Consider the following 18,395-nt stretch of genomic DNA (forward strand, 5'->3'; position numbering starts at 1 on the left):
ACATTTACTGCATGTATATTGTCTGTATAGGTATTTATTATTTATCACCAGTTGAATGTTGGGGCCCTGCTCTCTATAAAAAGTGACATAACATCTGTCAAAATATGGCGCCATATGAATTAGGTTAATTAGGTTAGGTTGCATTCTCTCCCGTTCGTCTCCTTGCATACAGCCTCTGTTGCCGACATAAATCTCAGACTTTTTTTTCCCCCACTCATACGCTGTGAACTTTTGGCATTTGAAGGCCCAACACTCGTCCTCTGAGACCACTACAAGACAGGCTTCTTTTGACAGGACTTGAGCTGTTTCGAGTCTGGTGTTTGTTTATTAAGAAGATCCTGTATCTGAGATGAAGATGCTTTTCTTTCTCCAAGTGTGGTGTATTGACCTTAAAGTGTGGTCACTTTGGGTCTGTCTGATCGTGCTTTGAAGAAAACTGATCCAGTTTCAGTAAAAAGCATTTTTAGAGTTATATGCCCCCCGTAGAAAACTTCATTTCTGCCACTTTATGAATCCTCAACCTTCCTGATTATTTCCAGGTTTACATGACAATATAAGAAATGTTCAAAGTGGTCTCAGTGGACCTTTGGACCGGGCTGTACACAACGTAGCTCAGACTACAGAGTTGGTAAGCTTCAGTAAAGTCAAATAAATGAACCACAACGACACAGAGGATTTGATAGATTTTTTCTCGACTTTTATATTTTTAAAAACAAACAAAAAATAACAGATTAAATAAAATTTACAGTAGACATATGCAATCATTGTGCACTTTAACTACTTCTTCTTATACGTTCTGCACAGCTGTCAACGAAAAACGCAAACACAATGGGGGCGTCGGGGTGGAGCGGGCGGGGATATGTGGGGGCGGTTGTGGAAGAGAGGAGAGGACCAAAGAAATGAGGTAGAGGGCAGTAAGGAGGGGGAAAAAATGCCGGGAAGAGGAGAGGAGGGATGAAAAGGGGAGGAGTAAAGGTTAAAGGAAGGCCTAAAGTTTTTCACTCAGGGGAAAGAAAGAAAAATCACTGAATATATAGATTTCTTTTATTCCTTACATCACTTATATAAATATATTGAATCCCAAAAAACAAAAAAAAAAACAAAACAAAAACTTTTCAGAAAAAAAAAAACAAAACAGCGCAATACAGAAACCCACAACAGCAGTAAGGCAAACAGAAAGCAAGAGAGGAGAGAGCAGTGAGAGAGTACATGAGAGGGGACGGAGGAAGCAGAGGAAGAGAGGAGGCAGTATGAGACATGGCAAGAAAAAGAGGGGGAGAGCGGTGGGGAAAAGCAGAGAGAGTGCGCAACTGTGCGTATGAAAATTTATAAATATGTGAGATTAAGAGACAACTGGGCGACGGAGAGTTCAGGGAGAGGGGGGAGAGTGTTGGCAGAAAAAGGAGGAACAAGGAGGAAAGGGTTGGAGAGTGGAGGGAGGAGGAAGAGGAGGAAAAGGTTTGACTGAGGTCGACTGTCCAGTGTGTTTTTGTTATGTGCTACGTGACCCTGTTGCCTGCGTTTGTGTGTCTGTGTCTCCTCATTTGTGTGCGTGTGTGTGTGTGTGTGTGTGTGTGTTTTTGTATAATGGCAGCACACATTCCACAGCAACAGTGAAACATCTGCTCACGTGTCTTGTGTGCTCTTCTGTTATATAAATACAAAACAAAAACAATGAATAAAAACAAACGACAAAATCATATTTGCAACCAAACACCAGCCACCTCATGATTCACACCTTCTTCCCTTTTATACATTTGACACATCATTTAACTCAAGTTTTTTTCTTTTTTTTTTTTTTTTTTAAATTGTACACTAAGAGCAGTCCCCCTCAGTCCTCCTTCCTTTTCCACCACTCCACCAAGAGTCTTTCTTTCTGTCTGTCTCTTTGACTTTCTTTCCTCCCCCTCTCTTTTCCTTTCACTGAGAACTGGCTCTCTCCAGCACACGCAGGTCATAGTTCTTTTTGGCGGCTCTCAGTTTGAAGAGGCTGGCCCCGCTGTTGTTAAGTTTGAAGAAAGCACTCTGGGCAGCCATGGTGCTGGAGAACACTGCCACTATTGTGTAGAGGTGAGCAGGGTCGCTGTTGTCGCATTTCGGCCCAGCAGTGGCTCCTGGACCTGAAGGCCCTGCACCAGGACAGGGGCCACAGCCACCTGCTCCTCCTCTGCCTCCCTGGGGCTCCTTCAGCCACTGGATCTTGGCACCACACATCAACAGCTGGTTGAAGAGCTTTTCAGCTTCTGGACGTGATATCCCTTCTGGCAGGTCCGTTACCTCTAGTACTCGACTCACCACTGGAAAAAGAAGAGTGTCAGAGAACGATTGACGACGTAAGCAGGCTGAGCAATCTTCTTTAGAGGAAAATATGATGTGTTTAAATCCAATAGGATGCAGTAAACTCTATATCGACAAAAGACAGACAGGTCCTGCAGCCTAAATAAGATTACATGTGGGGTCATCTATGTGCTTACGTAACAACTCTGCTTCATTTGAGTACAGTTTGGAGGTAAACCTACTTTGAATGCTCAGACTTCCAACTCATAGTCAACTACCAGTTATAGATGACAATAAAGTTTAGTTTAGTTTTTCCTTTGGACAGTTGTGGGAAGGTGGTGAAAAAAACTTAGACTTGATCCCTGTCTCTAGTATCCACTGACATATAAGACCATCTGCAAGAGTAACAATACCTGCAGCAGAATACTGTTTAATGTAAACACTGATGGATGTTATGCTGGTCTGTGGTGATGCATCTTTAACTTACCAACATCAGTGGTGCCGAGATCTGTTGATGCAGATTTGAGTGTTTGTTTCTTCCCCCGTGCACCGTGTTTCATTACTCCTTGGCCCTGAACGCAACATGGATATTATGAGACTTGTTATGACAATGCAATTCCACAACATGACACTAGATGGTGGGATAAGCAATCAGTGGGACAGATGCAACATAGTCTAGTGTTACAGCATGAATTCACCCCCTTTTTAAACCTTATCAACCAATAGCAATACATAGCAACAAATGCTTGATTCAGAGGTATCAAGACCAGTCAATATCCTGTGCTTTACATGTAGAAGGTCTGAATTATGTTGGGTGTTAGGCAGTGCAAAGGCCTGTCAGTACTGACCTGATGGGAGCTGTAGGAGGACTGGCCATGCATGAGTGGAGGACACAGGCTGTACTGGAGAGGCTGCCCCAACAGAGAGTAGCGTCCGTCACCTAAACCACATACAATAAAAGTTAAAATGTACAAGTTTGAAATTTGAAATGATCCATCCTGAAAAACCTTCAGCCTAAGAGTTTCATTGCCCCGCAAGAGGAGACCAGGGAAACCACATCAGCATGCGTTTTGTTCTTTATCAAACAGGTCACATTGAAGGGGAATTCTGGTATTCTTGGGCCATATCTGGGCCATATTTGTATGATTTTATTTTATTCTCTTCTAACATATTTTGGTGTCTTAATGACTAATTGGTCCAGCAAAAAAAATTAACCTACTCCAAAGAATGTCCATTCTTTGGCTCAGATTGTTAATCTAAGTTCAGTATGGAAAGGAACACAGCAGCGACAGACCTTTGTATAAATGAGTATGAGCCTTTTTGTTTAACCATAAACAGCTGTCACACCACTCTCCTTAAAGCCGCCTTACTCCACTGACAGAAACTGTCATCTCACCTTGCAAAACACACTAACTGCGTGTCTACTGCAGCCTGGACTGGTTAGTTTGTTTGTTTTAGTGTGCCGGGTTTATTGATTTTAAAATACAGGAATTACCCTTTAAGGTCTCAGTGACCTGAACAGATGGTGAAAAAAATATTTGTTATTATTTTGACAGATTGCAATTGTGATGTGATTCGTGATCATTTGTGAATTATCATTTTTGCATCACATTTTTCATTTTCACTTTAATAAACAAATTATGATGACATTTGTTGGCGTCTGTATGAAACAAACATGTTTTCTTACATCTGAGGATTTGTTAGCCAGGACATCTACAGTAGTTCATTATAATGCTGTTATTTCATGCATTTTATTTTTATTAATAAGATGCAGCTGCTGTGAATTGGATATTGCATTTGACCATATTGCAATCTCAATAATTGTTTTATTAATTGTGTAGCATTAATTGAGAATAAAAACACTTTCTTCTATGAGGGATACCTGGCCAAGACGGTAGCATAAAAACAGTGTTATAACAAAGATTACACTAATAAACAGCAGTCAAAAAGGGGAGGGCTGATGGATTTAATGAGGGTTTGTGGAACTGGCAAAGATTTTACATTCAACATTTACTTTCGTCATAATTTGGAGAGTTAAAAGAAAATGTCCAAAATAATAAAAAAAGCCATTAGAAATGGGTCAAAGGGTCTAATTCAGTTCTTTCATTTGGGTGTTTTGAGTACGGCATAGTCAAGACCAGCATCATGGTGATACAGACTGATGCAAGACCGTATTTGTACATGTAACCATGCATGCCAAACAGTGGCTGTATTTTTCAGTAAAGGTACTGTAGCACTGTGTGTAACCATCGGTCAAAGGACATGGGCGAGGGCAAAGCCATGTGTGGGTGCACGAGGTTTGACTGGGTGCCACGGTGCCTTGTCATGTGAACCTGCTGAGGTGAGGTGAAATGACAACGTGCAGGCTCATGGCCAAAAGCCACCTGACAAGGTTTAGAGGGTCACTGTGGAAGTGGGTGAAAAGGTCTGAGCAGGGATTTAAGCACACAGCCGTAACAGCATGTTTATTAACCAGTCAACTAAAGGATAAATAACTTATAACAACCTGCTTCTTATTTTTGTAGTTTGGGGAATGATTTGTGATGGTTGTGAAAATTTGTTTAAGTCAAGTTCTCAGATTTTGGGATGTGGCAACATGTTTTGGGAAAGGTTGTGTCCCATTTACATCGTTTGTTGATCATTTTTAAGCAATTTAAGGCCTTTATCCCATTCCTGCCCTCTGATGAATATATGTAAATGTGTTTACTGCTGTTTGTTTGTAAATATGATGTATACGCTTTTACAGGCATGTAAAATCTATAGTTCAGTGCCTAATAAATGTATTTTTGGCCTTTTACTGCAACCTGCACCAACACAACTGTGCTATAATCCCGCAGTTTAATCAAAGCGAAGTTCTAACTAACCCGGATTTAAGCAAATTTGCTAACATCATTTGAAAGATAGAAGTCTTTTGTGTGTACAGAAAAAGTAAATGGGAGCAAAAACAGGAACGGCTGTGTTCAGCGTATAATTAAGTACTGTTCAGAGTTCACCTGTACCTTGAGCTGGTCCTCCTGGCCGGGGAAACTGGGAAATGAGGGGTAATGGTCCCAGACCTGGACAGACACTACTGACGCTGCCGGAGGGGGACGGGGTGGGAGACTGAGTGGGGGAGGCCAGGGGACTCGTCAGTTGTGTACTGGCCTGGACAAAGGAGAAGAATGGTATAAAATACTGTGACACATGAGCACTATATCCATGATCAAATTATAACATCTTAAGCCACCAGGGGGCACCAACTGAAAAGACCTTCATTTGTATTTGCATGTACCTGTGGAGTGTTATCAGGTTTGTAGAGTTCTCCTGGCTTGCCGGGCCTCTGCTCTATGCTGTAGTACTTGCACGGGTTCCACTGGACCAGAGGGGGGTTCTGGGAAGGCTGTGGTCCATTGGGGACACTGAGCTGCATGACCATCACCCCAGGCCCGGGAGGTGGTACGCCTGAGAGAGCAGAGACAGACAGACAGACAGACAGACATGTAGATACAGGTGATTTTTGACATTAAATAGTGACTACCGATGGTTTTAAAACACTGACAGTTTCTGGTTGATTGGGTTGAATTCCTGGTTGAATAATGTTCATATTTTCTAGCTTCACATTTACCTGCAATACTTCATCACAAAGATAAAAATATGAGTAAAAGGGTAAGTCCACTGATGGCGACATACTCAAATTACAGTCTTGCATTCCATTTCAAATGGAGATTTTGAAGCTTTGCTGTTTGTTCTTGGGAATGTTTCTTGTTCTCAGTTCTCTTGGACAAGAGGCCTTAATCTCATTGACACCTTCTGATTACATAAAGATTAAATTCAATTAAACAATTCAAAATTTCTGGAAAATTTTAGAGACAATGTGGGAATTATTTTTGTAAAAAGTATAAGCACTCATTAGGACTTTCACTCTCTGTGTCTTGAGTATAAATACAAGTACAAAAGTGGATGGTTTTATCATGAACAACAGGTAAGAGATGCAGATGAGTATCAAAGCATTAGAGTTGGGGTTGAACAGGTTATCTACCTTTCAGATTTCAGAGTTAAAATAAATGTACTAATCAAAAGCTGTACAAAACATTTAATACTTTAAGGGCTGATATGACCTGCAGACAACTTGTAATCCACACAACCATGAAGCCTTGTTTCTTGGTTCAAGATTACCATCTGGTTTACCTGCCAGTATCACAGTTTAAGCTATCAAATGCCAGAAGATAAACTATTACAAACATGTTAAATAAACTGCTGACAACATCTTGTAAAACTCAAGACTCAAAGTTTCGACACATTATTGAATCAGGCAAGTTTGAGAACAGAGTGTGAAATAAAATTGAGAAATAAATGGTTACTCATCCGTATGTGGTCAACAAATAAACATACACCTGAGTAAATGGGTCTAAATAGGTCAACATTTACTTAAGGCCAAATGAAATCACGAGGTTCTTTGTGAGAGTTTTCTGGGAGTTCTTCAAACGTTCCCTTTTCCCGATTTACGGGTTTGACATGTGAACCCTGTGTGCCTCTGTCTCAACTTTTCCCTCATTACCTTTCACCTGGTTTTGTAAAGGAGAATTGCACGTCGGATTTCACTGAATTGCATAATGCACTGGGGCATGGTCACAAATGAAATAAAATTATTTAAAATTTAAACAAAATTGAATCTTACAGAACCAAAGACAGAGCAGGGCATCACCATCATCCAAAATAAACTCAAAATCGATGCTTCAGTTGCAATACCAATTTTCTTCGGATATGAAAGATATTCTGAGAGAACTGATGCTGTAAACTGTAAACAGAACCCTCTCTTAAATAAATGGTTTCAGATATGTGTGGTTAAAATCTGCCTATGGACAAAATTATGGGATATTGTTACGATTTTAGCATCTAGTTATTAAAAATGATGTAGTCAAACAACAGGAAAGTAACAACAGATGTAGACATATGTATTTTGAATTTTTGGAAAACCTTTTTTTTTTTTTCATCATTTTGTTCATCATATTTACTAATGACCATGTTGGACTCCCTTGATGCCAAGTCTCACCTGAATATTGCTGCTGCAACTGTTGAGGGTTGCAAGGGGACGGCGACTGTGTGATTTGATACTGCTCAGAGCTGGGGGGCTGCAGGTAACCTACTGATGGGCTGCAGGACACACACAAACACACACACACACACACAAAATGAGAGAGAAATTCACTGAAAAGTAATTCACATGCAAACAAGATTATATTCACACAACTCTGCCAGAAAATAAATGTCATGTATGTGAGAAGAAGCTCCCACAGTCACAACTGACTATTATGATTATCACTGTGCCAAAAATGTAGGTTTAATGTAAACACATTTTTAAGCTCATTGGACATTTCTTCGACACTACTGCCATTCCATTTATATGAATATGTATTCATTTGTACATACCTTGTGCTATTCTGCTGTGTGGGTGTGATAACACTGTAGTAGACAGGCATGGGTCCCTGAACAGACTGGCTGACTGGTACCATCACCTGCTGCTGGTACTGCTGCTGCACCACCTGCTGATTTTCATTTCCCACTGGTACCTAGAAAAGTGTCAAAGGTCAAGAGAAAAGACACCATTTCAGAAAAATGAAAACAGAGAAAAGACGACTGATAGAGAAGGATCAATGTGTCATTTTTTACAATTCAATAAAAACGCTGTTCATCCATTTTAACTTGTTATGTTTGTGAGGGTTTGGAGTAGTATTAAAGGTCCCATATCATAAAAAACACATTTTCTCTGCTCTCTACATATATAAGCTGGTCCTCTGTGAGCCTGCCAACTCCCAGAAAGAGGAAAACAAGCGATTCCTGCATGGCCTCTGCAGCCCACCCACTGGTAACACGGCGCTCCTACAGGCTGTTCAGATTCTGCTCCTTTCGTTATGTAACGAAAGGAGTCATTATCATAGGCCCGCCTCCTCTGCGCAGTGATAGGAGATATCCGAGAGGGGGGCGTTCATCCCCGAGGTGAAGTTCGGTGTGTCCAGCGGTGAGACAGCATTGTTTCGCAACATTGTCGCTCAGAGCTAGACACGCAAATTGCTCTGTTGTTGGTTGTAATAATCAACATAAGTGCCTATATTCTGTCCCAGCTACAGAACAACAGAAGAGACCGTGGTTGTGTTTCATTTTTAACGACAACATGCCGGCTGCGGTTCGTGTTAGCTTGTATGTGTGTGCTATCCACTTGACATCGGACTGATTCAGTAACGAGTGTCAGTACCAACCATACCAGACCAAGCAACTGCACCTGAGCCACCGATAAGTGTTGCCGCGGTTTGATAGTATTTACAGTTGCCGTCGAGTATGGTGAAGTCAGCTGGAAATTGGCTAACTAGTTAGCTCCACTTCGGTCCGCTATGCAATGGCGTTTGAAGCAAGTTTAATATTAATAATATAACGAGGGAGCTTGGTTGTCACAGTAAAAAGTCTGGAAACATGTGCAGACTCGAGACAGAGATGATGTGAACAGTGTCCAAGAGTTTGGAGACTGTGTTGGAGACAAACACAGCTTTCACTAGCTGTTAGCCATTAGCTACATGGTAGTAACTGTAACAACACATACAAACAAACTATCATTATTGAGACACACTAACCATTCTGAAACGTCCTGCTGCAGCCTTAGAGTCTGTACTAGTTCAGGAGCCTCTCCTTCTGGGTCCGATTCTGGGTCAAACTGGTTCGGTTGAACGAAAAAATCTCTGCGAGCCATAGTGTTACATCCACCGTAAACATTAGCGTGTGCTACCGTTAGCATAAGGAGCTTCCTCTCCCTGAGAGTGACTAGCAGGAAGGGCTCCCCAAGTAGGCGTTGACAGACGGAGCTCATTAGCATTTAAAGGTGCAGGCACAGAAACATCTTGCTCTGAATAGAGCTCAGCAGAGCGACTTTTAGACAGCTGGAATTCAGGACCATGGATGCGTTTGGGGCAATGCATATCGAACACAGAGTTGTTGGATCTCTGACAGCTAGGGCTGGGCGATTATGCTAAAAATAATAATCACGATTATTTTGATTGATATTGAAATCACGATTGATAAACACGATTATTCATTGATTTCAAAAAAAGTATTTATTGAGCCACCAAAACTCAACTTTAAATATAACTTTTAGAAAAACAACCAGATAGATTAGTAACAAGTAAAACAGTAAATGATAATATTATTTGCATGTTTGCTTGATGGCAACACGTACCGCTTGTCCAAACTGTTGACCAGTGTCTTGAAACCTGCGTTGCTAATTGTACTGATAGGGCACATGTCCTCAGCTAGCATGAATGTCACAGCCTCCGTTATCTCTCGCTGTCGCCGGGAGCCGGTGGGATATGGAGCGGCATTGTAAAGAGTGTCGTCAATGGAGGACTGTGTTGCGGTGGCTGTAGCTGAAGTTGACGCTCTTGCACTTTTTGGGGTCTTTTGCTCCCTCAATACTTTGTCATAGACCACTTTATGGTTAAATAAATTTGTCATGTTGCCCTGGGGTGCAGACACGACGGTGTGACAGACTTTGCAAACAATCTCCTTCTGCTCCACCTCCGATGACTTGAAGCCAAAATGTCTCCAAATGACCGAAGTTGTCCTACCTTTCTTTTCAACTAAAGGCTCAGGCTGCTTTTCTGCCATGTTCTCAATCGCTCGTTCCACAATTGATCCACACACTCACTGCTGCAGCTGCAGGCGACACAGGTGCGTTCACTGTGCATTTACAGCGCAGTAGTTTGCATACACGACGCGCGGTGGCACGTTAATCGTTTTTCTTCGATTACAGTGTTTTCATGATCATGAGAAGCCAAAATCGAAATCGCGATCAAAATTCGATTAATCGCCCAGCCCTACTGACAGCTGTGTGAAATTGATGAAAAACAGTATAATATGGGACCTTTAACATTCTCTTCCAAGTAAGAAAGACAACTGCAGACAGGAAGCTCGCTCCCTTTGTTACCGCTAAGCACATAGCTACACAGCAGTTTAATTATTGGCTCAGTCTTCATTAATAACAGTGTTTAAGGATCATACCATTGTTCTGCATGACTTTTCTCATTTAATTATTTGGATTAAAAAATAATACTCTGAAAGTGGAGCTGCCACTTCTTGTTGTGCAACGATGTGTTTATGTGCTGGACTGAACACAGCTGCTCAAATGGCCAATACATTTCACAAGCTTTTTGACAAGGTCCATCTTTGCGCATTGTTTTTCCCTCATAACAATAATAAAAGCAGTCCTCTTTGGTGGCCAACATACAGGGCTTAGTTGTAAAGAGCTTCACACAACCCATAGGCACACCACAGATAAGATATTTAAAAAAAATAATACAATTGATAAAGTCAACTTAAGCCGAATCGAAACTATCAGCTGCTCAAACTTCTGCTTTAAAAGCACCAGAAATCAAATGTGTAAATTTGTGTACTTTCATACCGTTTACTTGATGTGTTTTTGTTGAGTTTGTCACAATTGCATGACTTGACTGATTATTGATAATGTTGATCAAGGTTAATAATAAAACTGAAAATTTCTGTGGTCATTTAACTGGTCATATTCTTCAACATATGTGCACCAGGTGGAGCTGTTTAACCTGAAAAGATCAGCCACATTTTATGGATCCTGCTGGGCCTAAAGTTTTCAGATCACCACACAAGGTTCATCTACTTAACAATGACAATAAAAGTGCATTTTTTGTTTTCTTTATCAATTATGTCCTATACAGCTGAATTAAAGCCATTGATATGATACGATACCTGATATGATGTCATCTGCGGGTACTGAACCATTATACTTTGCATTTGTCCTCCCATGCCTGCCCTCTGGGAATTGAGCAGACCAGGGTTTTGGGGCTGCTGCACACCCATCATGCTCTGGTAGCTCGGCTGCTGGCTGGGCATCATGGTCTGGAGACCTGACGGCAGGAGACAACAAGTGGAGCAGTGAACTTAGAGTGGGTCAACAAAGGAAGAGGAGAAAAAAAGCAGAAAGGTAGTTGAGTCCTTGTACAACAGGACAGAAGTAGAACTGACTTCAGCCAACAGACCAGAACAACTTGCAGGTAATGGTGCTCCAAGTTATCTTGACTTAAAGGCCAAAATAAAGGCAACTTGGAGATGGTACACAAAGGCTAATGGGGATCCAATGAATAATAAAGAATAGTTTTAGAGGGAAGAGAGAGAAGGAACACATTCTGTTACTGTAGCATCTTAAACGTGAATAGATCAGGTTTCTTTACTCCTCTATGACAGTAAACTGAATATCTTTGTGTTGTGGATAAAACGAGACATACGAGGATCTCACCTTAAGACCAAACAAATACCCGATCAGCAAATTAACAATGAAAATAATCAGTATTTGCAGCCCTAATTATAACTGGAACAATTAAAGAATGGCCTCAGTTTGCATGTTTAATATTTCTTTAACTATATATCTTCACCATCACAACACTATTCCAAACAAGGCAGCTGTCATGGTGTCATGCATGGTCTTGCTGATTGCCATGTTCATGATCCAAGTAGATTTGGCAGGCTTCTGCTGTGAGCCAGAGTCCATACAGGTTGTCAACACTGTCTATCAGTCACGTACTGTATAAACACACAGCCAACCTTCACAGATCCCAAATGAAAGGAGTTGAGGGATAAATCTGTTAAGTTTTTCCATGAAAAAAGGAAAGGTCTATTTTGGTCAGAGCATATTTGACTTGGCAGAGCAGTGCAGAGACAAGTCTTTAAATCCACCTTTCACCTGGTAGCCAGAAAAACGCTAACTGCTGAATCATACACAGGTTTAAGCCTGAGTATGGATATCCAATCAAGTGGACGCAAACAGTGTATTAACTTGTCCCGGAGAAATTTGCAGGGTGCTCTAAATAAGTACAAAGATGTGCTCAATAAAATATGAAACAAGAAAGACAGTGTGTTAACAGCAAACACTGATATTAATTCTTGATACGATTATCTATCTCCTTCAATTCATCTATAAAGAGCTGGAGTACAGTTTATGATGATGATGATGTACAGTGAAATGGACCTACCCGACTGCTGTGTGGGCTGAGGTATGGGTTGTGTGCGCTGGGCAGGATAAGACACCTGGTGGGACATGGGCTGGGGCACACGATACTGCTGGCCTGAGCTGGGATACTGACCAGGAGGATAGTACGACACCTGTATCTGAAGAGAAACAACAAACAAACAAACAATTTAGAGAATAAATACATACACAAAGATGAGAGAAGAGTAATCAGTGACTAAGATTAGCTTTAAGCTCTTTCACATTTGGCACAGAGAGAATACAAAGCTTTCTCCTTTCACAGACTCACGATGAAAACCCAAGACTTAGATGGTCGATAAGGAAATAACTGTCAGACCTGCTAGATAAAAATTATATCATATATTGGTGTTTGGAACGAGTGAATTTTGTTTCTGTGAAAGAACTGAGTTCTTTAACTCTTCTGTTTTTGAACACACATTCACTTTTCCCACGTTTTTGCTGTCGAAGGTTTGCATGAATATTACAACTTTTAAATGCAACTAGTGGATTACTTTTAACAATCATACCTCAGCCTGAACATATGAAACCTGCATTAAAAACTTTACTTTTAAGACTTTTTCTTAGGGTCAGCAGACACACTGACATGTCATCATCTTTTAAGCTGAAGTCGTAAATGTGTAAGCAAACAGTCGCCTATTTACACAACTGGGTAACATGGAGCAACATTAACACTAGTTCGGACTGATACATCTGTCCACATGATGATTATAAGTTCAGTTAGGGGTAGACTATCTGACTAAAACATAATTTAATGATCTATTTAACTGCTATCCCAATTCATGATCTAAATTGTGTTTTATTTCTAATTTCAAAATGCCCCATGGACTATAATCAGAATAGTAATAGCCTATTAATTTCTTCATTTGCACTATTAAAAGTAGACTGAGACACCTTCAAGATGGATAATGATCCAAAATTGGGTGCCAACATTTCCCACAATGCAATGAGCCAATAAGTGACATCACAGGATGCATGCAGCTTCCTCTGAAGCCACAAGCCTTTATGCTGCTTTTTCCACATTCAGTTGTACTTCCCAAGCCCTGTAACGACGCCCTAATTTATAAAATTGGACCGTAGAACTGAAAAAATTATGCTATGGTTTTTTAAAAAGCTTAATAGAGCTGAAACTGCAGATTTGATGGACAATAACCTGTAGGTTCATCACCACCAGTGACTCCTTTCAAATAAAACAAGTCACGCGATCCATTGCTAACCCAAATAGAAGCCCAACTTAATTCTGAGCTTGCTTCCTTCCTTCCTTCCTTCCTTTCCCTAATTTGTGAGAAACACTGCAACATCCAGAAATGTAAGTGTCAAACAGTGAAGCTTGCAGCTTATACAACTGGGCTAAATGTATCAATACAGAATTTCCAAAAGAGACTTCAAACGAGCAAAAAGAGAGGAAGTTGAATGTTTGGAGGATCAATAGTTCCTGCCTCCACCTTCATCTGCATACATGACACATTCAGCCCATCTAGAGGATGCAGCAGTGTCAATATTTGCACTCCTGTTACACTGTTGACCACCCACACATCAAACAACACAGTGCATCTTCCTCTCCCAGCCAATGTGGTTTATACAGGTATAGAGATCTAAGAATGAGGATAACATAAGATGGTGTGTAGGGTGATGAAAGGCATGTAAAGACACTGTCTGCATAGGTCAGAACTTAGAATTACAAAATAAAAGCACATGAAGGTTCTAAAAAGACAGATGGCGGCAACATGGCTAAACTATTTGTAAGGCTGATAATAGTAGATCTGCATTAATAGTCTCCAAGTTAACTAAAGCACATTACAAAGCTCATAATGTGCATCTGATTGCAGTAAACACTCTTTTGTCAATCACATCTACTGTTAAAACATCACTCTTGAGAAACTGTTTTAACCGGATACTACCGACCACAGACTCCCTTCATAACACATCACGATTGCCAATTTAAAAAAAGACATTAGTTACATCAACCATCAGAAACTCTGCAGAACAGACTATCTTCCTTTAAGACTTAGCCTCAGAGCAACATTACAGGGCCTAATGTCTCCCACAGGGTGTTTAATGGCCAGGTCAATTTAGTTCTCTCTCCTCAAATGAATTATAATAACTACTTTATGGATTCAAGTAAGAGCCTGAGGGAGGGGAGGAACAGTGTGAGTGACAGAGAGTGAGAGAACTCATTATTGTCACCGCCTCTGCAATCGGAAGAAAGTGACAGGCTAGCCGACTGACTGAGACAGAGCATGTGAAGGTGACGCACATGAAACTCGAGGTTTACAAAAGAAGGATCATTTTAATTTGTGATTTTATGGCATTTATGCTTCAGTGGGTAGCTCTTATGGTATTTGAAAGATTCCTTAAATAAAGTCAGAGTCACAGAGGTATAATGTGACAATTTAAGGTTTTTGATCAACCCGTATTCTGATAAAGATGCATTGGCTTCTATCTTTGCCATCTTTGTGCCACAACTGGACACAAATAAATACAATGTATTAACTGAGAGTAGAGCTCATCTGAGCCATTGTCAATTAAATCAGTTATTACTTCCTTGTACCAGGAAGGCCATCACTCACTTGGAAACAGCGTGACACTGTTTTAATGTGCAGGCAGTGCCACTATTGATTTGACTTGCACTTTAACAGTCAGGATTCAGTCCAATTCTCACATTCTAAAATTCTTCTTTAAGAAGACATGCATACTTTAAAAAACAGCTTGAGTTTATCCAACTGACTTTTTTGCAGGTTATATTTTGGCAAGTCACATAATATTCACCAAAAATAAAGATTGCAGAGATGAACAAAAATACAACCCAGCTAGGATTCAACAATAAACAAAGAAAATGAAAATAAATGTAGTTTGTTACAAGGCTCTGTTTTCCTAATCTGTCACCAGTAAACCTTCGTCCCAAACAAAAGAATAAAGGATTTCTGAAATAGAAAACCGACCAGTCAGTTGATCGTCTTCTTGAAGGTTACCGGTAAGCTAGCTGTGCAGTCTTTGAAGTGTTTGGGTGGGTGGGGAGAACAAAGAATCCTGGGAGAATCACTGATCCTGCTGTTGACTTCCAATGATCCAAACTGAAAGCTTATTTCAATCTACAATCAAAATCAAGACACTTCTACTTCTTATTTTATAACACAACAGAATCAGATGTAGTTCTGTGGTTTAGTTGCGAGGTTCATTTCTGATCAACTTCCCTCTACACTTTATCCAAATGAATCTTATGGTCTTTTTCCATTATATAAACTCAACAACAGCAAGACAACTATCACACAACTGTTATATAAAGAAATCAAGTTTCACCTCTGTAACTACATGTTAACAAGGTGCAGCGATGATCACACTGTGCACCCTTCTCCTCTGAACAAATCTTTACATCAACACTCATTAATATGAGGTGTAGGGAACACGATCTTCCACAGTGGCAAACACCTGAGAGAGCAGATGCAGGAACAGTCTGACACAAACACAGATCGTGTCCGCGTGTTGGAAATTAAATCAAATTTAAAGGAGAAATGAACACTTAAACATATTTCACACATAAATAACATGGATGGAATAAACTACTTTAATCCTTCCACAGACCCTTCCTGTGATATTATCACAGCTCTCTCTTTATGAAATCATCAACACTCAAGTCCTCTGCCAGAAATCTAATTTTTCAATCTAATATTGTACAAAATACAGTGGGGAAAAAGCTCTAAGGTCTAGGTGTTTCAACCTTTTTGGATGTGGAGACTGGCAAAGTAACAAATAATGTACTACTGGAGGGTTATGGTGGTTGGTGGCAAGGGTCAGACCAGACTACTTTTAAAGATCGTCTATAGAAAAACAAACAGAAATGTGGTCTGGTAAATGGCTACATTTATATAGAGCTTTGACTTGCCCTCGGACAATTTGGCATGTGGATGAGGGAAGCGGGGATCGAACAATCAACCCTGTAATCAGTGGATGTGCTTTACCTCCTGAGCTACAGCCACAGTGTTTGATATATACTGTATGTGCACTGAAATATTACAACTCCAGCCGACTCTACAAAATGTACATTAGTTTTCTTTACACATCAACCTCAATGTTTAAAATTGGATTTTGAATTTGAGATCATGTGTAGAGCATCAGTGCAATGATAATTTTGTCCATATGTCGTACACCACATATATTAGTGTTGTCAAAATATCGAAATCTAATATTTAAAACTGTTTCATTACTCATTTTCCACAGTATCGATTCTGATAGCAGCTGTGATTTCTCCCTCTCTCTTCTCTCCAACAGCCACACATGCACCACTGCAGTGTACAGATATTCCCACTTTAATGTACTAACAACTACTAACATGGTGATCCTGCACAAAGTGCTTAGGTCAAGAAGTCAGGACTGCACTTCAGATCGACTCCTAGCAGGTGTCAAACGTTCTACAAAGATCATTGATAACATAAAACAAAAAAAATCAAGCAATTTCTCATCAGTAAATCTGACCCAATCATTTTAACTGCAATGGAAGTCAAACTGCCATCGCTTTCCTTGGATACAAGGACCTGTGTGAATTTTTAATGCTCCTGATTATTTCTTAGGCTTATGAAACATTTATAATGTCTTGCTAAACAAGGAAATCCTCTGCACATGTGGAATATTAACATGTCCTGTATGTCGGCCCCAGAACAATGATGCATTACTTTCTGTGTTGCCTCTCATGTAGTCCATTTGTCCCTCAGGAGGATTCTCTGAATTCTGCACGTGTGACTTGCAACAGAAGTCACAATCCTAAAATCAAGTACTGTATTACAGCAGTTTTTGTTTACCTGGGGCCAATTAGTGTTACAGTGATACACTACAAAAATACACCTATCACATGGATGGTAAAGCCAAAGTATACTATATGGGAGTGTTACTACACAAGAAAAGACTAGAGTCGCAAAATTATATAAAGTGCTTCACAGATGTGCTACTCTACTTTCTTGGAGATACACATCTCAAAAACATATGAGAACTGGATTTCAACCAATGTGTTATGTCTTTAAATAACAACCTGTGAAGAACAATATACCTGCTGTGGTGGAGGGGGCTGCATGTAGCCTTGTGGAGGTGGTGGGGCCTGCATGACAGGCTGGGATGGAGGAGGTGGTGGAGGTGGAGGATGGGGGTGTCCAGTGGCAGGCTGGTAGCCAGACGGAGGCGGCATAGGCTGACCCGTGGTAGCCATGATGTAGCTGGTCTGAGGAGGGGGGTGCTGGGACAGAACCGTGGGAGGAGCCTGATACATGGGGGGAGGCTCAGGGTTCTCACTGGAGCCCTGCCGACTAAGCGTCATCTGGCTGAATTGAGGCGGCAGCTCTTCTCCCTGGGAGGAATAGGAATGATGTCATTGGTGGGTTAGTGCCACCACAATGAAGAGTATATTCAGCATGTGGGATACAATGAACAACTACACATGACTCTCAAAAGGTAATTCTCTTAAACAGGTACTTTTAGCCATACAAGACAACCATAAACTGGCAGGCAACCTTAGCCATACTATAAAAAATAAGGTATAGAAATCCAAACATTGACTTGATGTTTAATGCAGTTTTTAATTAATACCATTCATTGAAAGTTGCTTTAAAACAAGTCAAGCTATGAAGCTTCTAAAGATATGTAAAGCTAGAGGCGATGATCTATGACTCCACGTGTCTTTAATATCTGTGTTTCAAGGTGTAGATCATGATCTCAAATGGGCTGTAGACCTGTTTGCTGCTGATATCTCTGTCAGAGAAGATGCCATCATCTCTGTCAGAGAAGATGCCATCATCTTCTCTGACAGTGGGTTTGGTATGTTTTACTAAATATTCAAAGAGAATTTAAGGTCTGGATCTATACGATAATGTTCAATTGAAGCATTTTCCATGTACCCTAACCGGAACATTTCTAGACTCTCAGAGCCATTATCATCAAAATTGTAAAATGCAACTGCAAAAGAAAAGTTTATAGAGCTCTTTTGTAGCAATCATTGTACATTGTCATTATATATTGTGATTTTGAACGTTTAACACCAGATTATGTTGAAAATCAAAATGTAACAGTTCCAAGTGAGCATTTTCCAAACTTT

At 40.4% G+C, this 18,395-nt stretch overlaps 1 protein-coding gene across 18 annotated transcripts in view; it reads right to left on the reverse strand.

The window, feature by feature from the left end:
• Positions 1 to 675: 675 nt before the first annotated feature.
• Positions 676 to 18,395, reverse strand: part of r3hdm2 (R3H domain containing 2) — a 59,149-nt gene continuing 41,429 nt past the window's right edge. For 10 of the 18 annotated variants that reach the window (XM_030419778.1, XM_030419773.1, XM_030419776.1 and 7 more), the window contains 10 exons: positions 17,358 to 17,651; positions 12,303 to 12,438; positions 11,023 to 11,180; positions 7,687 to 7,826; positions 7,310 to 7,410; positions 5,549 to 5,718; positions 5,271 to 5,421; positions 3,126 to 3,217; positions 2,765 to 2,849; positions 676 to 2,297 (listed from right to left, as the gene is read on the reverse strand). In XM_030419778.1, the coding sequence (XP_030275638.1) occupies positions 1,921 to 2,297; positions 2,765 to 2,849; positions 3,126 to 3,217; positions 5,271 to 5,421; positions 5,549 to 5,718; positions 7,310 to 7,410; positions 7,687 to 7,826; positions 11,023 to 11,180; positions 12,303 to 12,438; positions 17,358 to 17,651 (1,704 nt within the window). In that variant the 3' untranslated portion in view covers positions 676 to 1,920. The remainder of the gene's footprint in view (positions 2,298 to 2,764; positions 2,850 to 3,125; positions 3,218 to 5,270; positions 5,422 to 5,548; positions 5,719 to 7,309; positions 7,411 to 7,686; positions 7,827 to 11,022; positions 11,181 to 12,302; positions 12,439 to 17,357; positions 17,652 to 18,395) is intronic. The other 8 variants (XM_030419786.1, XM_030419779.1, XM_030419783.1 and 5 more) reach the window with 1 other exon arrangement.

The sequence above is a fragment of the Sparus aurata genome, chromosome 6 (assembly GCF_900880675.1).
Source record: "Sparus aurata chromosome 6, fSpaAur1.1, whole genome shotgun sequence".
NCBI classification, from domain to species: Eukaryota; Metazoa; Chordata; class Actinopteri; order Spariformes; family Sparidae; genus Sparus; species Sparus aurata.